This window comes from Schistocerca serialis, chromosome 10, assembly GCF_023864345.2.
Source record: "Schistocerca serialis cubense isolate TAMUIC-IGC-003099 chromosome 10, iqSchSeri2.2, whole genome shotgun sequence".
In the NCBI taxonomy this organism is placed as follows: domain Eukaryota; kingdom Metazoa; phylum Arthropoda; class Insecta; order Orthoptera; family Acrididae; genus Schistocerca; species Schistocerca serialis.
Genome location: NC_064647.1, coordinates 71,464,397 through 71,489,432, shown reverse-complemented (window position 1 = coordinate 71,489,432; position 25,036 = coordinate 71,464,397). Strand labels below are relative to the sequence as shown.

At 43.3% G+C, this 25,036-nt stretch overlaps 1 protein-coding gene across 1 annotated transcript in view; it reads left to right on the top strand.

Moving 5' to 3' along the window:
- Positions 1–3,966: 3,966 nt before the first annotated feature.
- The window catches only part of LOC126424549 (uncharacterized), a 129,067-nt gene continuing 107,997 nt past the window's right edge, over positions 3,967–25,036 (top strand). The window contains exon 1 of the mRNA XM_050087296.1: positions 3,967–4,212. Within this exon, the coding sequence (XP_049943253.1) occupies positions 3,967–4,212 (246 nt within the window). The remainder of the gene's footprint in view (positions 4,213–25,036) is intronic.

Here is a 25,036-nt window from a genome sequence, read left to right as displayed (position 1 = left end):
TGGACGGTAAATAGTTTGGACAAGAAGAGAATAGAAGTTTTCGAAATGTGGTGCTACAGAAGAATGCTGAAGATTAGATGGGTAGATCACATAACTAATGAGGAAGTATTGAATAGGATTTTGGAGAAGAGAAGTTTGTGGCACAACTTGACCAGAAGAAGGGATCGGTTGGTAGGACATGTTCTGAGACATCAAGGGATCACCAATTTAGTATTGGAGGGCAGCGTGGAGGGTAAAAATCGTATGGGGAGACCAAGAGATGAATACACTAAGCAGATTCAGAAGGATGTAGGTTGCAGTAGGTACTGGGAGATGAAGAAGCTTGCACAGGATAGAGTAGCACGGAGAGCTGCATCAAACCAGTCTCAGGACTGAAGACCACAACAACAACAACAACAACAAAAAGTAAATTACAATACTTCAGTTTGCAATTACACAAATGTGTCGCAAGCAAAGGGCGACATACAGAGTAATCAAGCGTCTACAGTATAAACAATTCCAAGTCTGTGCTGCATAGAGTGTCCAAGCGAAGTAGCGTGCGTTGACGCAGCTGTAGAACTGGCTATAACGAAGCTACTGTTCAACTGGCCGCCCTCAGTCACATAGGGGCCGCTGCTGTCACGTTGTCGTGCTGGTGGAAGGTTCGGTCAACGTTTGGTTGACTGACCTCTTCTCACAGCCGTCTCCTCTCTATTGTTCTCGTCTGCGGTGCCACCGCTTGACTTTACACTCTAACAAAAAGTAATCTCTTCACTGCTTAATGTCTTAATGAGTAATCCTGCCCCCAAAATAATACGCTGCATATTTTGACTGCAGTTAGTTATAAGCTATACCAAACGTTTCAAATTCTGTCTTTCAGTTTAGCGGAGAACGGGGCAGGGGTGCCGGGATGGGGGGAGCGGTACAGCTATCAAGAAGAAAGGAATAAAATATCAAATTTCCTGGTCAGAAAAACAACAGAGACATAAAGTAATAAGCAACAAAGACACGCATCTTTATTAAACGTCTACTAACTTAATACATGTAAGCATACTGAGAAGTGCTATGTTCTGTTTTCACCTTGTTCGTTATCGAAGCAACGACACGGTATGACTACCAACCAGCTGTCCACCGAGGTGAATGGCCGCCGCCGAAAGAGAGCAAAAAATTCTGTCCTGTAGCTCAGCATACAGCTGAACATAACTAACATGATTTCAATCGCTGCTTCACTACCCAACCCATCTGGATCCATCCCTCCACCACCAGCCTTCCTGAACTATGCAGATGGGAGTTATCGTAACAACACATTCTCAACTCTTGTAAGTATCCCAGCGTCAAGCTATTTGCAGTCTGGGTCAGTCTCTCGTCCCCAAAACACTAACCATTAAAATATTAACCTTGCCACCGAAGGTGCAACTTGATTTTACCTTCTAAGAAAAGTCTTATGGTGAAATGGTGGCAACTTTATATACTAAAATGATCATTTAAATTAAAGCCCATGAAATGCAATCTTATATAGAATTCTACAAGGTTGGCCAAACAATAGTTAAGATGCTCTACAGTACACAGATACCGCCTCTCAAGATCATAGGCAATAATATCAAAGTTTCCACAGATCAAAACATATTTCAGGTATTAGGCCGTTACGCTCCAAGCAATAAATTCGTTAACACTCTAAAACCGACAAACATGACAGAGGCAGCTACTAACGTACGATAGATTGATAGGAAGATTACCGAACAACGCGAGCCGCAGGTTGCTCTAACCCGCCCCTGCTCCACAAGGGAAAAACGGACCACCCAATTTATAAACAACCGCCTTCCCGCGGTGGGCAAACAGAGAAGAATGGTGGGACGACTCCAAAGCAAAACGACTGGTGACCTCACCAAGAAAACAAGTAGAATTTAACAAGAGTAAATCAAACAAGATATCACCAATCACTTCTAATAAACTGCGATTTCTCGAGAAGACCTGGCGCAGCACCCCCAAATCGCTCTCCCGAATCGTCCGCTGCCAGCCGCTCCAACGGACGCAGGGACGCAGGAAGGAGCGCCGATCTCCCGTCTCACGGCGTCGCAGCTCGCACTGGCCAGACTGATGCCGAGGGTTGACTCCTGTTGCTCTCGTGTCGACCGCGAAGTCACTCACTACCCCTCGCTATATGCCGCGGCCCATTGGGCTCACGTGGCGACCTCACATGCGCCGACGTTCAAGACGGATAAGTCATCTTGTGTCTCAGTGCGCGACCGACCAACCGATCGATCCAACCGCCAATGACCATTGCCTGAGCAAACTCGAGCAGACTGGCGGCCTAACGCGCAGACTCAGGTGCAGGAACTAAGCCCCGACCGGACGACCACTCGCTTCTTACTGGCGGAGTGGAAAGACTCTCATTTTGCCGGCTTTAAAGGTTGATCCGAACGACAGACATACTAGCACTCCGAACGATAGACAGACTAACTACCTAACAAATGAGGACGAGAGACTGACTAGCAAGCTGGGGACGAGATGGTGGTGGTGGTGGTGGTTAGTGTTTAACGTCCCGTCGACAACGAGGTCATTAGAGACGGAGCGCAAGCTCGGGTTAGGGAAGGATTGGAAAGGAAATCGGCCGTGCCCTTTCAAAGGAACCATCCCGGCATTTGCCTGAAACAATTTAGGGAAATCACGGAAAACCTAAATCAGGATGGCCGGAGACGGGATTGAACCGTCGTCCTCCCGAATGCGAGTCCAGTGTGCTAACCACTGCGCCACCTCGCTCGGTGGGGACGAGAGACTGAACCAGACCGACCGACTGCCGAGCTCATAGCGCCCCTTAAATGCACGTGAACAAGCAACCTTTCTCCTTTCCCACCAGAGGGAGACACCAAAGCTGCGATTGCCACAGCGGCGCCACCGCCAGAAACGGAGGGCGACTGCTTCACACTGCACACTGTGGCGCGCTCTTCAAAACAGCAAGGTTTACCACGGCTCAACACTGTCCCCACACCATCCACCCAACAGTTTCCACCCCCTCCTCATTCTCATCTCCAATGCTGTTTATTTGCCATATTCTGTCAATGCATCCACCTGTCTTTCCCAGCTCCTCTCCTTTTTCCCCCACCTCCCTGCTCCACAAAATCCTAACACTGCCCCTGTTTGCTTTCTAGTCCCTGCACACTTCACCAGACAGCGTTCGTCTCTCTCCCCTTCCCCGCCCCCTCCACATTGCTGCTGCTTGCATCCAACGTGACTGTTGCATTCCAGCCCGAGATGCTAGAGTTGGTGGCCATGTGTGCATGATGTGTGCTTGCTTGTGTGTTTGAATGGTGTGTGTCTCTCTTTTAGTCATGAAGGCTGTGGCCAAAAGCTTTATGTAAGTGTCTTTTAGTTGTACCTGCCTGCAACATAATGAATCTTCTTTACAGTAAGTAGAACTCTGTCTTTTCCTACATTATTGATATTCGTACCTGAAGTTTCCATCGTTTCATTTTCTAATCTTAACTGCTTTGTGCCTCTTCAGTGTCCTAATTTACAAAACAGTTCATCATTTTTACTAGTTCAAGTTTGAACTGACCCTTTTTAACTGCCTCCTTACAAATTTAACTTTAGCAACATCTATAATGCCACCTACAAAAGTGTCCTTGCATACAGCCAAGAAATCCTTTGTATGATATCTGTCCCCTCCATTAAAAGCTCTGGTAAGAAATCATTATCCCCATAGGATCCCCTAACAAGTTATCATTTCCAGCTAAGTTCAATTCTTGGCAACACGTCTGTTTGTCTTGTTTGGATGGTAGGAATACTTATGTCCCAACGCCCTCTGACCCACAGTCTGTTACATCAGCTACGACTGACATACGAAAATACAAACGAGAAATGGGCAACTGCTGTCACAGTCTCTTGAACACTACAGATATACACATTGCGGAAGGTGACACCTGCGAATATTGTCTGCGGTGAAGAGACGCGACGGAAACACTGCAGAGACCATACGATGATGTGGTGATGGCAGCACAGACGGTGGTGGCTACAGCGGCAAGTGTACACGTCGCTGCAGACAGAGGTGGCGCCGGCTCGGAAGGTTGTCCCGAAGAGACGCTGTGGCAATTGTGTGACGGTGTGGAGGTGCTGTGGCATCTGTGCGTAGACATTGCAACAGTGGCAGCAGCTGGATCGAGTCACGGCGGCTGCGACTGGCCAGTGTGCAGACAGTGTGGTGTCGGTGCGGGCAGGTGCGACAGCTGCCAAACGGTTGGGATGTGGCCCGGGCTGTCAGTGCCGTGTGAATGTGGCGATCCGATGAAAATCTGGAGCAGTCGCGCGCAGCGGTTCGGATGGCAGCAACACTATCCTCGCGACCCAGTGAACACTTGCGTAAATGCGTGGTGGCCAGAAACTCTGTGCAGAGACTGTGGCAGAGTGCAGTGGTACAAAACGCGCTCCGATTTCGTGTGTGCCGTAGCCTACTGCTACACTACATGTGCTCCCACACGTGACGATTGCACTGCTACAAACGCTCCTCCTGCTCTTGCAATGCCTGTGTCTCAGAGCCTCCACTTTAACTGTTCAAAGCCATTAACATTTACTGGAACACGAGACCTCTAAATAAATCATGCAATGGAATGCAAATTACAGCACTATCCTGGATAAGCCAATCCAATTTCATCACGTATACTATTGGTGCTTTATTTTCTGATGAAAGCTAACCAATTTCAGTGTACCATTCGGTTTGTAGCAATGAAATAAAGTGAAGTTAATCGTCAGGAGATTGTTTGCTGCTGACTACAAACCGTTGGGCAAGCACACATCTGTATAGTAAATTTAGTATGTTCTCAGCCAACATAGGTGTCTGATTGTGCAGTGGTGCATGTGCCAGTAAATATTCCTTTAAATAATTTTAAACGACCTAAAAAAATCAACAAATTGATTGAGAAGCACAAATAAATATTAAATAAATAAAGCGAAAATCGTACATCTGGACAAGGTTTTATCCTGACACCAGAATTGTATTTAATGTCAATTTTGTGCAAGTCAAGAGAACGAGTTACCTGGGCAATTAAAGTCAGCAGAGCAAACACAGTTAACATTTAATTTGTGACCACAGTATAATAATTTGTTAATCTAAAAAAAATTCCCCACATCTAACGTTTTCACTGCTGTATGTTACTATATGACATATTGTGTTCTTGGTAAGATGTTCTTAGTTCCCTGTGATCTCCGTGTGTGTCATGTGTTAGTGCTGCTAGTCCTTTCTTGTGACTGTTAATATATATTTGTTTGTTCTTTTTCAATTTCCTTCTTTTTATTTTGTTGTACAGTTTGTTTATTTGTTTTTTCTACTCTTTCTCTCTTGCCGTCTATTATATTATGTATATTTTCCGTGCATAGCTGAGTTTGTCCAGTGGAGTTCTGTTAAGACTGTGTGGCATGAATCTGAAATTTGAGTGTATGTGTGCCAGTGGCTGACTGTATTGTCTGTGGAATTTCTATCAGTTAGTTCGTGTTTTGTAGGCTCCAGTTGTTAATGTACGTGTACAATTTATGTAGTAGTAGTAGTGTGTGTGTGTGTGTGTGTGTGTGTGTGTGTGTGTGTGTGTGTGTGTGTGTGAGTGTGTGTGGCTAGGTGGTAAGATAGTGCATTTTCAGTTAATTAACAGCCTACTTAAAAAGTTGTTTTTCTGTATTTATGGTAAACTATTTAGGTGGGCTGCTTTGGGAATCTTTTGCGCCATCTTGAACTTCTGTGGAGGTAATTTTGAGCATTTCAGAAGTTTTGTGTGTGTTTTTTTGGTACCTCGTGGCAGGGTCACTGATCAATTTAGTGATGTTATCCTGTTCTACAAATTTTATTAAACGGTGAACCATCCTTAGCTACCTTGTGCTTTGGTTTCCAGTAGTTGTGTCGCTACAGGCACCGTTAGTCAGTTGTGATTAGCAGCAGTTTCAAATTAAACCTTTTTACACTAATGCGCACTTATAGCTACACTCACTTAAGCCTGTGCTACATGAATTATCTATGCAGTAGCACCCCAAGTGTTCATGGTTAGAGCTTCAGACTGGCTCATGTCATCTGATTTACAAGATACACATGTGATATTTCTCACAAAAATCCGCACGTGTACACTGTGTGTCAATAATGCACAAAACTTGGAGGAAACTGACTTACTTCTTGTAAAGGCATTGATTCAAATTAAAAATTTCTAAATCTCAAGGTTCCTATTTATTAAGTAATTATTTCATTTATTGGTATTATTATTATTATATTATTAAGTAACTGTTGCTCTCTTATGTGGCTATCACAGAATTATGTTGTTACTGTTCTGAACTAAAGGCTCATTTGTTTATGTTATATTATGTTTACAATAGCATATGTTCATCCAAACTTACATGTATAGATGATGCAGTTATTTTTTGAGCTATTGCCCTGGTAGTGTCTACCCTTAGGATTAGGAGAGCAGAACAATGGAAAGCCAATGCTGAGTTCGAGCCTGGCTGGGAAGAAAGGTTGAAGACATCTGTGGGACTTGCAGCTCTTCGTAACTTGTTTTGACAAACTGGGAGGAAGGAATTCACTTGATATGTAGCCACGATTGCAGGAGAGAATTTTACCAAATTGGAAATAAGAATTACACCATTTGGTTATTCATTTTGTGAACTGACTGTTTCACTGATTATTGCCAGTTTCTCATTCTTGCTATGTTGAAATAAAGCAAAAGATGTAGTGATATCAAACATGAACATTCGTTAATTGAGACTTTACATGTAGAAATCGAAAATCGTATATGAAAAGTTACATGTATTGAGACGCCCTGCTAAACCTGCAGGACAGGACAGGTAGTTTAAATTGTGGAAAGGGGCCAAAATAAGGGGTTGTCAGTTACACTTGAACATACAATTTTATTATTTGATCAAACATTACAAAAGCCGCAAAAAAAATTTTTTTAACACACAGATTTAATCTTTGGGACTTAATTACCAGCTGAAAGCCACTTTAAATTAAAAACGGCTGAAGGCCAATAACTTAAAACGCAAGCATAATCAGAAATTTAAAAGGCAAGCCTTATCTTAAAACAGTTCTTTATTTAGGCTGAAGGCCCGAAGAATCTGAGCTTTTCAGACCAAACAATTTGAATTCAAAATCGGCTGAAAGCCCAACACTCAAGGCTAAACAACATTAATTTTTTTTAAAAAAAAGGCCTTACATAAAACAGCTCTTAATTAGGGAAAACTCAACCAAAACAGGAATTTAAAAGGCAAAGCCTTATCTTAAGACAGTTCTTTAGTTAGGCTCACGGCCCAAACAATCAGACACTTCAAAAGCAAAGACGTTAAATTCAAATTGGCTGAAGGCCTAACACCTAAAATTCAACAACATTAAAATTTTTAAAATACCAAAGGCCTTACGTGAAACAGTTATTTAAATTAGGCTGAAGGCCAAAAGAATCTTATACCTTAAGGGCAAAACAAATTTAATTAAAAAAAATCGGCTAGAAGACATACAAGTACAAACAACAATAATAAATACAAAAAAAGGTAGTACACGCAAGGGCGCTTAGATGTTCGAGGGTCGGCCTGGAAGTCAAACACTATCACTTGCTTGGGTGAGACAGGCAGTCAGGCCAACCATTCACGATCCGACGACAACCCAACCGACCAACAGTCAACGGACCCACCGACAAGATAACTTCCACTTCACCCGACCAGGGCACAACAGGGAGTTCAGCGGAACAACGTAGAAGATATTGGCGCCCACACAGTAATACATGGAACTGTCAAACTACACACTGTGCTGAATAGCAACAACACGATGAGGAAACTACACTGCCTGAAATTTACGTCATCGGCCAGGGTACGTAACGAATTTTCCAACTTGAAAACCACGTTGTTGCTCCCGGGAATATCCCAACAGCCGACAACCAACTCCAAACGACATAATGTGAACAGTCTTGACTTGCCAGTAGATTAAATCAAACTCAACTTTCGTGTCCAAGGTCGGTGACCCACGAACCTCGTAGGAATGGGAACAGCCCCACACACTCCGACACCACGTAGAGAATGCCAGCGGCCCCAGACAAAGTACGTCCCGTGGAGAATTCCTCGCTACTCCACGCCAACTGACCGACTGCCCAGGCCCGGAAAAAGGTGAAAGGACCAAGTACACGTCGGCCTATGAGACGACCAACCGAACGACCAACCAACGGTCTTCCTGCTCCAACCTCCCTCCGTCGGACAGTTCATGTGTGTCGCCAGCGGTAAGCATCGGCTGTCGGCGACTCACCGACGCTGCGTCCCCCGACTTCACGGCTCCTGCGTCCCGACTGCACTGCTGGTCCATCTCGAACTGACTGCCCGACACACGACAACCCAGAAATACTATCGGTCACTCCAGAGATGGTATGACAGTGCACTTACCGATATGCACTGTTGCTGCCGCTCACGGGCAAGTAGGGCAGGGAGTCAGTAACGCCAGTAAATGGAATAAGAAAACGACGCGGCAGTACCGTAATAGAAGATGAGAAACAATAAATGGAATACATGCGTGCCGTGCATGATTCATGTATGTTTACTCAGAAGTAAATGACTCCCAACACAGCAGGTAATGAGGATTACAGAGGTGCCTTTCCTCACTAGACACCTGTATTAGGATGCTTGATGCTTGTGTAGTGCATTCCATTTCTAGAATACGTAGCATCCAGTACAAAAAATGCTTTTTGAAAACTGCTTGTGTACAAGACATATGCTGGCAAAAAAATATTTATTTTCTTTGATTACTGCATTTATGAAAATTTACCCAGGGAAGATTGCATGAAATATTCAATATTCAAGGTCCGTTCAAAAAATTCTGGAACATTCGTAATTTTGTGCCAGTGGTGTGCTGGAGAGAAAAGTGGTTGACATCCGTGCACGTGCCTGTGTTTAATGTGTCACTGCTGGAAGTTTCATTGTTTTTGTCTGTTACTTATTGTTCGCTGCTGTATTGAGTAGAACGTTGTGTGACACAATTTGCGAATTTTGAGATAGCAGAGTTAGAGGAGCAACACATCTGCATTAAATATTGCGTGTAACTCAAAAAAAACGTTTACAGAAGCACACAAAATAACACAGTAAGCCTACGGTGGTGAGTGCTCAAGCAGTACTCGGTGCTGTGAATGCTTCACATGGTTTAAAAATGGCCTGACAAAGGTAAAATATGACCATCATTCAGGATGTCCTTCGACATTTACTGACTACACTCATGTCATAAATGTCAACTAAGTTTTGCATTCCCAAGACTGACTGACTGAGAGATTGCAGAAAAATGTAGTATTTCAGTCTCGATCATGTCATGAACTCCTGACACAGCATTTTGGAATGCATCATGTTGGTGCCAAGGTAATCCCTCGGCTAATGAGTCAATCAGTAAAGAGCTTTTGGATTGTCCAAATGAGCACAAGATGTTCCTTAAGAGAATTGCAACTAGTGATGAGACGTTGGCCTACAATAGGTTGGGAAAGGTTCTGTCAGACCACAAAATGTTCATCATGTGAGGTCAAATGTCAAAGCTGTGCTGATAGTTTTCTTTAACTTTGAAGGATTAGTTCATCATGAATTCATGCCACAAGGACAAACTATTAATCGATAGTACTATCGGCACTTGAGTGGCGCCAGAAAAAAAATGTGAGAAGGAAATGGCCTGAAATGTGGCGAGACAATTCATGCCTCTTGCATCACAATAATGCACCCTTACATTCATCCCTGTTGGTGCTTGACTATTGTACAGAAATCGAAATCACTGTGCTGCCTTATCCTCTGTACTCTCCAAATCTGGCTCCGGTGGACTTTTTTTATTTCCAAAGTTGAAAACCTCGTTAAATGAATGGAGATTTGCGATAGACAAGATAAAAGAAAATTTGCAGACGATGCTTCACGTGATCCAGCAAGAGGCGTACCGAGACTGCTACCAGAAGTGGGAACAGCACTGGGAGCGGTGATTGAGGAGGAGAGTATTTCCAAGGAGACCATGCACAATAAGTGAAAGGTAAGTCTAGAAAAATTTTGTGGCCAAAATTGCAGAATTTTTTGGACAGACATCATAAAACCTGTAGTTTGTGCAGGAAACAGATGTCAACAATAACAACAGACCACAAACAGTGAAAAGCACAGAGCATATTCAGTGTTCACCCTTCTGCACTTGCACATGTTATCAGTGTCTAGCATTTATGTACGAATTCATGGGTGTTTAGAACTGCTGTCTATTTCCACACGGGAACAATGTCTCTGGTATTTCCCTTTGTTCCATCCTGTCTACCGCCAGGTGGCTGTTGGTCTATACTTCTGGCATTCTTGGCGGATTGTCCAGTAATGTCTGGTCAGATGAATAAATCTGGAGCACCCAGTCAGCTTGAGTTGACAGTTCCTTATGATGACAGAATCATGAATCTCTGTGAAAGACAGCAGTTGCTTCAATGCTCAAAACAGATGATTTGTAAGTTTCAAATATTCCAACTTCTCTTAAACTGCTATGTGTGTTTCAAAGATAGAAATGGAATTGAATTGATTTCCATTAGAAACACAGTATTAGTAGCAGATATTATTATAATGTAGTTACAGTTGAAAAGCTGAAATTGACTTAAGGATCTCTTTAGTTTAGTGATGACTTTTACACAGTTCATTTGGATGAAAACTGAATCAAAATATCTTAAAACAGGTTCAGAAATATTTGACATGAACAGCTTACCTGAATCACGCTGTATATTTCCTATCGTGTGATATTGCACTGTTGTGACAAAGCTTTATGATGCAGTTTTTTCTGTAGTTCTACAGTATTATCCCCAATGGCACAGAGGACGACGATAAAACTTGACGCAGTGGCAGTCTGGATACCAGAGTCAGTCTCCCTGCAGAAATGGGCAACACCATACAAGGCACCATCAAGCAGGAAGCATCTTGCGAGATCAACAGCAGTTCACAATATTTTGAGTACAAGAGCAATAATTGCAAAAATACATTTGCAAGAGTTGAAGGAACGCAAACATGTGGAGGGTCATGATTTTCTGCATTCCTGCAGTGTGTGTCACACAACATTCACGAGTAGTGTTGACTTGAAGAAGCATTCATATGTGCACACAGATAAACATTCCTACAGATGTGGACTGTGTCACAAGGTGTTCATGAGCCATAATGTTCTGGAGATTCACGTACAATTGCCCACAGGCTCATACACTCCATACGCTTTTTGTGTGTGTTCCGAGACATTCACACAGAGAAGCCATCTCAATGCTCATTTACAACAGCACACAGGGAAAATGCCCTTTTCTTGCACCAATGTCAATAGCAGTTCTGGTATAGCTCTAGTTTGAAGATCCATTTCCATGTGCACAGTGGTGAAAGCCTGTATGTCTGTGAGCCAGTCACAAGGCATTCACACGAAGTTCTGCCCTGAAGGCTCCCTTGAGAATGTACACAGGGGAAGAGCCCTACATTTACAGACTTAGTCATAAGAAATTTTCAAGCAAAAGCGGTGTGAAGAGCCATTATCGTGTTCACACAGGGGAACGCCCATATAGTTGTGATTTGTGTGAGACAAGATTTACGAGAAGTGACTGCCTCAGGCAACTCTTGGCAAGTCACACCACTGGCGAACGCCTGTACAGTTGTGATGTGTCAGAAGAGATTCAAAAGCAGACGCGGCCTCTGGATATGATGTCTGCCGCAATACATACTCAAGAAAGATACAAGCCTGATGCGACACTTGCTCCCACACTTGAGATAATGCCCTTTTGGCGGTGACATATGTCATAACAGGTTAAAGACCAAACATTGTATTAAGACTCCCATGGAATCTCACATCTCGAGAGGTGGAAGAGCTCATTTCACGTCTTGAAGTACTATGTAACTTTTTTGTAAAGATTTTTCCAAGAATAGCTCTTACTTGCATCTCACATAAGGAAAATAAATGTTATACTAAACTATCTGATTTTTGGACTTCAGATGCAGAGCAACTGAGTCATAAGTGTCCAATCTATTTGCTTTAAATAGAATGAGTATCACAAGCCGTTGGTACCACATGTTTATCAAAATTCTAATGTACAGCAGCACAGCAACTCACTTCTTATTCTGTATTCATTTGATAAGTTAACTTTTATTTGCAATTGACTGTTAACTTGAATGGTTTTTGCGTGTACTGTCATTGTTATGCATTACAAAACAAGAAACTGAAGTATATAAAGTTATTTTCTGCAAAATATACATACAAAATGTGTGAACATTTTACATTATTGATATGAGCATCTTCCAGGTACAAATTAACCTTTTGATGTTACTCCGTAGTGAATGTCCAGTGCTCAATGACATGTTCCCTCTCAATCCAGGGTAGTGGGGAACGGCCTTGGGGCGTTGTGTGCTTGTCCTTGCCTCACACTGGATCAAAAAGTAATTTGAAAGCACAACAATGCCTGATTGACCACTTACCAGAACAGGTGCTATTCTAAAAGATGTTTGTACATTCTCCTGACAAAAAAAGTTTATTTATAGAGACATCAAATAAAATTTTTAATGTGGTAATTTACAGTTGAATTATTGTATGTTATTCTAGTATTTTCTATGTTATGTGTTGGTTACTAGAGTAACACAACACATAGCACCAGACTTGTAATGTATCACAAGTGCACAGTTAGAAAAGGCAACAACATAACTATGATTCATGTGTGAAGCCACTAGTATTACTTACATCCAACCCCCCACACCCTGTTGTGTCATGAATTTTCTGCAGTCAAGAAAAAAGACATAAGAAAATACTAGCTTATGGTAGTTGATGTACAAAAATTTCTCGAAATATGCTCAAACTTTTCATATTGGCTTTGTCAATTTTTTTTAAAATGTATAACTTCAGTATCCGTATAAAGTCACGAAAAAAAATAAATACAGAAATTATCCAAAATATATTACATAAAAATCTGTGAAGTGCAATATTTTGCCTAAATACTCCCTGAAAACTTAATACCTGAATGAACAATTACTCATGAGAAATTATTCTTTAGTGAGTCTAACAATATGAATAAAATTTTCTTACTTATTAGTTTACCAGCATTCAAACAACCTCTGTCAAGCTTCATAAATTTCAGTTTAAGTAGTTAGCTGAATTTTAAGTCATCATGATAAACTCTACATTCATTAAGAGTACACTAACTAAATTTTTATTTTGCAAATTCTGACACTTGTGATTGAGGAGCATTTGTAATAAAAACTGAAATAGTTGATCCAATAAACTTCTTGTACATAAAATACTCTCGCTCAAACCTCTTTCATTACCAGTACTTTGTATCGCACACAAGATTGCATTCTTTCTTTTACACCACAAAGCACGTCTGTTTCCAAAATAGCTAACAAAATAAATTAATTTCTTTGTCCTTGCAGTCTTTAATGGAAATGTGCCTGAATAAAATCTTCTCTGGCACTTTTCCCCTTATACAAACGCAACTGCAGCATCTGCCACTCTGGATATAAAAAGACAGATTTTTTACGCTTGTAGGGCAGTGAGAGCAGCAGTTACAAATATGGCGCCAGCCCCTGGCACCACGTGACACTACTGGTTCCACAGGGGACTGTAACTGCTGCGTGCTGCACTGCTCGCCTTACATGCAGGCATTATTTTCTGCCTCTCAGATTGGTGCCAGATGCTGCAATACTGCCAATGTAAGTGGAAAGCCGGCCGGTGTGGCTGTGCGGTTCTAGGCGCTTCAGTCGGGAACCGCGTGTTGTGTACATAGTTCCGCGTAGTCAGCGCATACACAACTTTCCCACTAGAGCGCGCCCCACTAAGCACAACAGCGCAGGCGCAGCGCTCGTCCATCTCCGCACTACGAGATGGCGCTGTCTTAGAGACGGACCAAATTCTGCTTCCGCCGATCCGCGTATTAATATGTAACGCAGACAATGAGATTGCTGCTAACGTAGAACCTTTTCTCCTCGTGGATCACACTCGCGCAGTGATGCCTGAACGCGCGAGGTATTATAACGAGTGTACAGACCTCCGATTAGTCAGTCTGCATTTGTCTGTAGTCAAGTTTCAGTCTGCGCCAAGTAAGATTATCATATTCCTGTACATAGCCATGAAGAGAAATGAATAGACACTTTGTCAAGTATCAGAGATATGTGAGAATAAGATTAACGTACCAAGACCAAAGGAACTTCAGATTGTCAATTGTAAACAGCATCCAGAATCAAGTTACGTAATATCTATGTTTTTTATTATTTTAATAAATGTGTGTGAAAATTAATCAAGTTCTGTTTAAAGTTGGTCACCGTCAATCTGCTACTCTAAGCGTGCAAGTGGCAGTTCTGTTGTCTGACCTAATGGCAGAAGATAAACACGCCACGATAAGACCACGAGACATATTGCTGACACTCGCTAGAGCGAAAAGTCAATTACTCTGATGGTGTGTGTACCGAAGGTCTTACAGTACAAACACCACACCGCGTGACGGCTAAGGTCGCAGGTTCGAATCCTGCCTCGGGCATGGATGTGCGTGATGTCCTTAGGTTAGTTAGGTTTAATTAGTTCTAAGTTCTAGGTGACTGATGACCTCATAAGTTAAGTTGCATAGTGCTCAGAGTCATTAGAACCATTTTTTTGTAAGTGGAAAACAGTGCCAGCACTGGTTCAAATGTTTCAAATGGCTCTGAGCACTGTGGGACTTAACTTCTGAGGTCATCAGTTCCCTAGAACTTAGAACTACTTAAACCTAACTAACCTAACGACATCACACACATCCATGCCCGAGGCAGGATTCGAACCTGCGACAGTAGCGGTCGCGCGGTTCCAGACTGTAGCGCCTAGAACCGCTCGGCCGCCACGGCCGGCCCAGCCCTGGTAATCTGTGGTTTCTTGCCGATGACAACAATGGTTGAGATAGCTGTTGAAAGCTAAAGTGTTTTATTGAAAATGAGTGGCCTGAAAACTGACCCCTTATCTGCTGATTTCACATCCGGCTTCAGTCTCAAATCACCGCCGACAGCCAGCAAAGCTAGGTTTGCTGAGGCACGAAAAATCCTAAGTCCCACACCACCAATACTCTCAATACCTCCACAGCAAGGAATAATCATGGCGAATCGTCCATTATCATGGCTAAGTTTATCGTTATTAAAAAGTGCAAAATTCAAAATACCAACTATAAGAACGCAAGGACAGCCAGGAACAAATGCCTTTCACCTTCACATTATTTTTCCTTGACCCCAGTGATAAAAATTCAAAGTCGCACACCACAGGAAACATACAGCTCTGAGTTGCGATTAGAGAGATTCGCAGGTCGCCTCACACAGAGAGCATTCGTGGGTGCTCCTGAGAGCTACAACACCAACAGACTTCTCGGCTTTTGGCAAGACCGATGTGTAGTTTCTTTTGCGTGGGGGGATCAGAGTTCTTCATTTATGATAATATACAGTCAAATCACCAACAAGGTATACATACTCTAAAAACCTCCACAGCGAGGAATAATCATGGTAAGTCATCAGTTATCACGGCAAAATATGTTATTATTACTAGTTGATAATCCCCCCCCCCCCCCCCCCGCCAACAAAAAAACGAAATACACACTGATCTTGCTAAAAAGTGAGAAGCGATTCTTGGTGTTTTAACTCACAGGGCAAATGGGAATGCTCTCAGTGTGAGGGAGCACTGTGCATCCCTGTGAGTCACAGCTCGACTGTGTAGCACATAGTCCCATAAGATTTCACACACATTTGAACAATTTTTTGAGAAAATATGGGAAATTAGAAGTCAGATTTGCCGATAATCATTTTTCCCACGCGCCATTCGCGAATGGAACAGGGTAAGGGGACCTGATATTGGTACCAGAAATACCCTCCGCAATACACCGGAAATTGAAATGCAGATTGCAGATCTAGATGTACACCTGGCTGAAAATGACTTACAAGTACGTGACGCCCTCCATCGGTAATGCTGGAATTCAGTATGGTGTTGGCCCACCCTTAGCCTTGATGACAGCTTCCACTCTCTCAGACATACGTTCAGTCAGGTGTTGGAAGGTTTCTTGGGGAATGGCAGCCCATTCTTCACGGAGTGCTGCACTGAGGAGAGGTATCGATGTCGGGCGGTGAGGCGTGGCATGAAGTCAGCGTTCCAAAACATCCCAAAGGTGTTCTATAGGATCCAGGTCAGGACTCTGTGCAGGCCATTCCATCACAGGGATGTTATTGTCGTGCATTATGAAGTGCTGCCCGATCGTGTTGAAAGATGCAGTCGCCATCCCCGAATCGCTCTTCAACAGTGGGAAGCAAGAAGGTGCTTAAAACATCAATATAGATCTGTGCTGTGGTAGTGCCACGAAAAACAACAAGGGGTGCAATCCCCCTCCATGAGAAACACGACCACACCATAACATAACCGTGTCCTAATTTTACTGTCGGCACTACACACACTGGTAGATGACGTTCACCAGGCGTTCGCCATACCCACACCCTGGCATCGGACTGCCACATTGTGTAGGGCGATTCGTCACTCCATACAACGTTTTTCCACTGTTAAATCGTTCAATGTTTACGCTCCTTACACCAAGTGAGGCGTCATTTGGCATTTACCGGCGTGATGGAAATGGAAATGAGCGTTTGGCGTCATTGGCCGGGAGGCCCCTCGCGGGGCAGGTCCGGCCGCCATAACGCAGGTCTTATTACATTCGGCGCCACATTGGGCGACCTGCACGCCGGATGGGGATGAAATGATGATGAACACAACACAACACCCAGTCCCTGAGCGGAGAAAATCTCCGACCCAGCCGGGAATCGAACCCGGGCCCAGAGGACGGCAATCCGTCACGCTGACCACTCAGCTACTGGGGCGGACACCGGCGTGATGTGTGACTTATGAACAACCGCTCGACCATGAAATCCAAGTTTTCTCGCCTCCCGCCCGTCATAGTACTTGCAGTGGATCGTGATGCAGTTTGGAATTGCTGTGTGGTCTGGATAGATGTCTGCCTATTACACATAACGACCCTCTTTAACTGTCGGCAGTCTCTGTCAGTCAACAGGCGAGGTCGGCCTGTACGCTTTTGTGCTGTACGTGTCCCTTGACGTTTCCATTTCACTATCACATCGGAAACAGTGGACCCAGGGATGTTTAGGAGTGTGGAAATCTATATATATATATATATATATATATATATATATATATATATATATATGTTGAAATGTGTGTGAAATCTTATGGGACTTAACTGCAAGGTCATCAGTCCCTAAGCTTACACACTACTTAGCCTAAATTATCCAAAGGACAAACACACACACACCCATGCCCGAGGGAGGACTCGAACCTCCGCCGGGACTAGCCGCACGGGAAATCTCATGTACAGACGTATGACACAAGCGATACCGAATCACCTGACCACATTCGAAGTCCCTGAGTTCCACGGAGCGCCCCATTCTGCTCTTTCAGGTTGTTTAATGACTACTGAGGTCGCTGACGTGGAGTACCTGGCAACACAATGCACCTAACATGAAAAACGTTTGTTTTTGGGTGTGTCCGGATAATTTTGATCAGATAGTGTAGATGTAGGTATGTAGATCAGGATATATGCCAAGAAAAACGCGAGTAGGTTACTTGCTGCTAAAAGAAGAAAGTGTAGGTTGCGGCTGTTAAAGATTAGAGAATATGTAAACCATGTTACACTGGGCATCAGCTTAGAAATTTTTGTTCTTTAATCGGTCTGCCTGCGTACCCTACAAAATAAACGAAATTAGTCGTGTAACGGTTCTGATTTGCTTTAGTAGTTAGTGCAATCATTTTCTATGCTTTCTTTTCATCCGAAAATCTGATTCGTACGGCCAGTGACTATTCATTTCATGCTAGGAGGTCCGATTTAGTCACCATCTGCCGCAAGAGGACTTGCAGAACTTTTTAAAAAAAAGTGGCTATTTTGCGAGGGAGAAGACATTTATAACATGTTACATTCCAATGAACGAGATAAGATTTCTCTGCCTCGTGATGACTGGGTGTTGTGTGATGTCCTTAGGTTAGTTAGGTTTAAGTAGTTCTGAGTTCTAGGGGACTGATGACCATAGATGTTAAGTCCCATAGTGCTCAGAGCCATTTGAACCATTTGAACGAGATAAGAAGCAAATTATAATAAATAAAATACCGGAAAACACCCTCAAGGATAAGTTCATTCTATTAACAAGTGAGATGACAGGTTGTTCATCACTGTAGGAGTACGTGATATCAAATCCGGACCAAATGAAACACACGTGTCACGCAAAAGGCTGCCCAAGCAGCATCTCCTTTTCACACGGTACCCCCGTCCCCCATCACTGTTGGCAACTCAGGCATGTATTTCAGCATACAGACGATCACAAAGGTGCCGAGTGACATCCTGTGACAGACTGCCCCAAGCATCTTGCGCTTCAGCAGTGCTTCTTGCACGCCCTGGAGAGCGACTTCATTTCCCGCTGCATCGTGTCCCGTATGCGTTCAGTTGGAGACACCTGGTGATCTTGCTGGCTAGGCCAGCCGAAGAACAAGTTTCTTTGCTACAGCCTTGTTGTTGTTGTTGTGGTCCTCAGTCCTGAGACTGGTTTGATGCAGCTCTCCATGCTTCTCTATCCTGTGCAAGCTTCTTCATCCCCCAGTACCTACTGCAGCCTACATCCTCCTGAATCTGTTTAGTGTATTCATCTCTTGGTCTCCCTCTACGATTTTTACCCTCCACGCTGCCCTCCAGTACTAAATTGGTGATTCCTTGATGCCTCAGAACATGTCCTACCAACCGATCCCTTCTTATAGTCAAGTTGTGCCACAAACTCCTCTTCTTCCCAATTCTATTCAGTACCTCCACATTAGCTATTTGATCTACCCATCTAATCTTCAGCATTCTTCTGTAGCACCACATTTCGAAAGCTTCTATTCTCTTCTTGTCTAAACTATTTATCGTCGATGTTTCGCTTCCATACATGGCCACACTCCATACAAATACTTTCAGAAACGACTTCCTGACACTTAAATCTACACTCGATGTTAACAAATTTCTCTTCTTCAGAAACGCTTTCCTTGCCATTGCCAGTCTACATTTTATATCCTCTCTGCTTCTACCACCATCAGTAATTTTGCTCCCCAAATAGCAAAACTCCTTTACTACTTTAAGTGTCTCATTTCCTAATCTAATTCCCTCAGCATCACCCGACTTAAGTCGACCACATTCCATTATCCTCGTTTTGCTTTTGTTGATGTTCATCTTATACCCTCCTTTCAAGACACTGTCCATTCCGTTCAACTGCTCTTCCAAGTCCTTTGCTGACAGAATTACAATGTCATCGGCGAACCTCTAAGTTTTTATTTCTTCTCCATGGATTTTAATTCCTACTCCGAATGTTTTTTTTTCTTTTTGTTTCCTTTACTGCTTGCTCAATATACAGATTGAATTGCATCGGGGAGAGGCCACAACCCTGTCTCAATTCCTTCCCAACGACTGCTTCCCTTTCATGTCCTTCGACTCTTATAACTGTCATCTGGTTTCTGTACAAATTGTAAATAGCCTTTCGCTCCCTGTATTTTACCCCTGGCACCTTCAGAATTTGAAAGAGAATATTCCAGTCAACATTGTTAAAAGCTTTCTCTATGTCTAGAAATGCTAGAATCGTAGGTTTGCCTTTCCTTAATCTTTCTTCTGAGATAAGTCGTAGGGTCAGTATTGCCTCACGTGTTCCACCATTTCTACGGAATCCAAACTGATCTTCCCCGAGGTCGGCTTCTACCAGTTTTTCCATCCGTCTGTAAGGAATTCGCGTCAGTATTTTGCAGCTGTGACTTATATGGAATTGAATTGTCACGCAGAAATGCACTTCAGTTTCCTGTCGAATAAATGGCAGTATCACGGGGACTACTTTCTGCGCAGTACAGCGGCTACTCTGTAGGAATAGGAATATGACCGCGAGGTGGAACTGACTGGCCTCTACACCGTGTAGCCTGGGGTCCGACCTCTGTGTTGTGGGCGAATGCTCTGAACAGGCTGCTCACAGCTCTACACCATACAGTGCTCGTCCCTCACATGCGTACAGACAGAACCTACCCTCATCACTGGAGACAGCAGAGCGCCGTTACATTCTCCAGTCAGCTCTCTCACGACATCACAGGAGCCGTGACTATTCGTCTAGTCAGTGGTAGCCTGGCCAGATTGACACATGTCCTGATGCAAGCAGACGATTCCGAGAGGTCGCTGATGAGGCAGCAGGTGGAACACGTGCCCAGGTTTTGTCCCTGATGTAAGGTCGGCTACGCTGTTCACATAGTGGGTCGATCTCGAGACGCGTCAGAACGCAGTGCACAGCTGTGGGAGTGTTCCACAGAGCAGCGCCGATACGCTGTGTCCCATATAGGCAGCACTCCCTACATATACAGTACTGGCCATTAAAATCTCTACACCACGAAGATGACGTGCTATAGACGCGAAATTTAACCGACGGGAAGAAGATGCTATGATATGAAAATAATTAGCTTTTCAGAGCATTCACACAAGGTTGGCGCCGAAGGCGACACCTACAACGTGCTGACATGAGAAAAGTTTCCAACCAATGTCTCATACACAAATAGCAGTTGACCGGCGTTTCCTGGTGAGACGTTGTTGTGATGCCTCATGTAAGGAGGAGAAATGCGTACCATCACGTTTCCGACTTTGATAAAGGTCGGATTGTAGCCTATCGCGATTGCGGTTTATCGTATCGCGACATTGCTGCTCGCGTTGGTGTGGATCCAATAACTGGTAGCAGAATATGGAATCGGTGGGTTCAGGAGAGTAATACGGAAAGCCGTGCTGGATCCAAACGGCCACGTATCACTAGCAATCGAGATGACAGGCATCTTACCTGCGTGGCTGTATCGGATCGTGCAGCCATGTCTCGATCTCTGAGTCAACAGATGGGGACGTTTGCAAGACAACAACTATCTGCACGAACAGTTCGACGACGTTTGCAGCAGCATGGACTATCAGCTCGGAGACCATGGCTTCGGTTACCCTTGACGCTGCATCAGAGACAGGAGCGCCTGCGACGGTGTAGTCAACGAGGAACCTGGGTGCACGAATGGCAAAACCTCATTTTTTCGGATTAATCCAGTTTCTGTTTACAGCATCATGATGGTCGCATCCGTGTTTGGCGACATCGCGGTGAACGCACATTGGAAGGGTGTATTCGTCATCGCAATACTGGCGTATCACCCGGCGTGATGGTATGGGGTGCCACTGGTTACACATCTCGGTCACCACTTGTTTGCATTTACGCCACTTAACAATGGACGTTACATTTCAGATGTGTTACGACCCGTGGCTCTACCCTTCATTCGATCCCTCCGAAACCCTACATTTCAGCAGGATAATGCACGACCGCATTTTGCAGGTCCTGTACTGGCCTTTCTGGATAAAGAAAATGTTCGACTGCTGTCCTGGCTAGCACATTCTCCAGATCTCTCACCAACTGAAATCGTCTGGTCAATGGTGGCCGTGCAACTGGCTCATCACAATACGCCAATCACTACTCTTGATGAACTGTGGTTTGGTGTTGAAGCTGCATGGACAGCTGTACCTGTACACGCCATCCAAGCTCTGTTTGACTCAATGCTCAGGCGTATCAAGGCCGTTATTACGGCCAGAGGTGGTTGTTCTGGGTACTGATTTCTCAGGATCTATGCACCCAAACTGCGTGAAAATGTAATCACATGTCAGTTCTAGTATAATATATTTTTCCAATGAATACCCGTTTATCATCTGCATTTCTTCTTGGTGTAGCATTTTTAATGGCCAGTAGTGTATCCATCCAGCTTCCCACAGGTCCACAATGCCGTCAGATTCAAATGTCTGAAGCTGTTCAGCGGAAGTCTGTACTCGTCGTAGAGGCAGGGTTGTACACCGTTCACTTCTAAACACAGCACAGTTAGTTCATCGAGTGTCGAAACAGAGGAGATCCCTCCTGAGCTCCACCTGGTCGCCGATGGACGTCCCAAATGAATCACTAACGTTAAAAACCCTCCGTATGCACATACAACAAGCTGCTACCGCTCAACACACTATTCGAGTGCCTCGCATTTTTTCGACAGTGTACAGGTGAATTCTAGCTCCTGTATTTTGGTAGTTTCAAGCAATGAACTGGGGCAGTTTCTGCCACCACAATACTATTTTCTTGTTTTTTAGCAACATACTTGACAGTTTTACCAGAATTCGGCAGCTATACACTTAATGTTCTCGGCCATACACAAAAAAGAATAATTTAAAAGAAAAAATAAACGAAAAAGACGTTGTTTGGTATCAACAAATGACGATACAGCTCTAAAACTAAGTAGATATATCTGTCTGGTATAAATACCCACACTACTCAGACTTCGCTCACGTGACCCATGGGACACTGGGATTATAGTTCCTAGTCTCAAAATAGATAGAGCTGTTCACATGTGCCTAAAGTTATTAATTTGCACGCAGTACTACTTGACACATAACGGTACATTATCGCACAAAATATTTCAGTAGTGTTCAATTAATAAGTCATTTTTTCATCAATCTTCTGAATGGTTTGATGCGGTCCACGACGAATTCGTTTCCTGTACTAACCTCTTCATCTCAATGTACCGTTGCAACCTACGTCCTGAATTACTTGCTGGATGTACTCCACTCTCTGTCTTCCTCTACAGTTTTATTCTCTACAGCTCCCTCTAGTAAGTTTTTTAACACACAGCCCACCGTCACGGCTCTTCTTCCTGTCAGTGATTTTCACTTCATCAGTTCGACGGAGTTTCTCCATAACACGTATGTTACAATTCCATGTAATTTTAAGCATCCTCCTATAGAACCACATCCCAAACACTTCGATTCTCCTCTTTTCCTCATTTCCATCATTCCATGATTGACCTCAACGCCATGCTGTGCTCCAAATATAAATTGTCAGAAATTTCTCCCTCGAAGAAAACTGAATTTTGATACTAGTAGACTTCATTTAGTCTTCTTCGCCTGTGCTATTTAGCTTGTTATGTCCTCCTTGCACCGTGGATCATCTGATATTTTGCTTGCAAGGTAGCGCAATTCCTTCAGTTCGTATTTTTCTTGGGCTCCTATTTTTATGTTAAGTTCATCGCCACTCTCCCTCCTGCTATTCCCTATAACCCTCGTCTTTCTTCGTTTCACTCTCAAATGCTATGCTCAATATACTCTCCACCTACCTGCTCTATCCTCGGAGTTTAACACTGCTATTCCAATTGCGCTCTTAGTATTGATGTCCTTGCTTTTAATCTGACAGAGGATTATTATCTGCGTGCTGATTTAGTGTTTCTGACGACCGTTCCTTTTTCGATTTCTTCCATTTTCTTGCATCCATTTCACCTTGGCTTCCCTGCTATCCCTAGTTATTTCATTCCAAAGCGATTTATATTGCTGTACTCCCAACTTTTCCTGAACATTTTTGTAATTCCTTTCTTCTTCAGTCAACTGAAGTAATTCTTCCGTAACCCAAGTTACTATGTTTCTCTGTTCAACTTCCGTGATTGCTGTTTTTATTGATATACATTCGTCTTCGACTTAACTGACTACTTTGGTAGTCAGTATGGCAATTTCTAACGTCTTACAGAGCTTTAATCATATATCATTATTTCTCAGTGCCCTAGTATCCTTGCACAGTGATTCTTCTAGATGATTGTCTTAAATTCAGACAACTATCACTAAGCTGCATTCCGAGTCTATATCAGATCAGAAAGCGTTAAGTTCCAATATCTGATTTCGGGATTTCCATCTGGCCCTGTTACAATCCAGCTGGAATCTTGCCTTGTCTCTGGGTCTTTACAAAGTAAACATATTCCTCTTATCTTGAAAATACGAAATTTATTGTAGAACTCATTTAGCCTTTCTCGTTTCTCATTCCTCCTAGCAAACCACTCCATATTTATTTGATGATCATCACCTTTACGTGCTGTATTACCTGTGCAACATCCTCATATACTTTCTCCATCTCTTCATCTTTTACTTGCGACGTTGCCATATGTATCTGAAATATTGTCGTTAGAGTTGTTTTGCTGCCGATTTTGTTCAGAATGACCATATCACTCCACTGTTCACAGTAAGTGGCTCTCTGGCTGTCTTAAAGTCTTTGTAAGCTCTTCATTTCCTTTCTTCATGTGCTACGAAGTACGTTCTTTTTTCAAAATCTATCACATTCGCTTCACCGAATTAGTCGTCTGCGAATAAATCTCGTTTCTGCAGGTTCTAGTGGTTCTACGATACAGTTGTTATGCAAAAGTAATTGACTCTAAATTTTGTTTCTCTGTGACGGCTCAACCGCAAGCCTTGTAGTGTCGGATGGATTGGAGATGTTTGAGATATATTTAATTCGTCGTCTGGGAGAAATTTTTCATCAATACAGATTCAAATCGGAATTATTATGATACTGATCTTTCATTATTTTGCGTGTGTACCTGGGAACGTGTCACAAAATTGTGATTACCAATGTCATCGACAGTAGGAATCAGAAGTAGCAGGAAATCTAAATTACCGTGGCGCAAGCAGGATAGAAAACGGGAAGCAGTAGTTCAGCCAATACGACGCACAATCGCTTCGAGGAAAACACTGTTCAAGCAAGAGGTTATCTCGGGGTCGACGCTGCCGAATACACTCAGGGTCACCTCCTGCCTCTCCAGCGGGAAACTGTGGGACGCTTTTTACGCGCCTTACGCTCGACTAGTAAGTGTTTCATGTAGTGCGATCTACCTCTACATCCACATGTACGTCTCCACTCTGCAAGTAACCTGACAGTGTCTAGCGGAGGGTACTTCTGCGGGGTGCGATTATTCTGGAAAGCATGTAATTCTCAGGGCATTACGTTTTATCTGAATCACAAATTTTAAAATGTTAAATATTTGAAAGAATCTTATTTATATGAATATTATTCCGCATAAACTATCAGTATTTAAAAATTGTTTATTGCTAATGTACCTCAGCCGAGAGGAAAAGAAAAGTCGTTATCGTGGAATGCTCCCCATCCCCTGTCACTCATCATTAATTTATCAGGACATTCTTCTTTCCATTTTCCATTTGCGAACGGCGCTTTGGAAGACTGA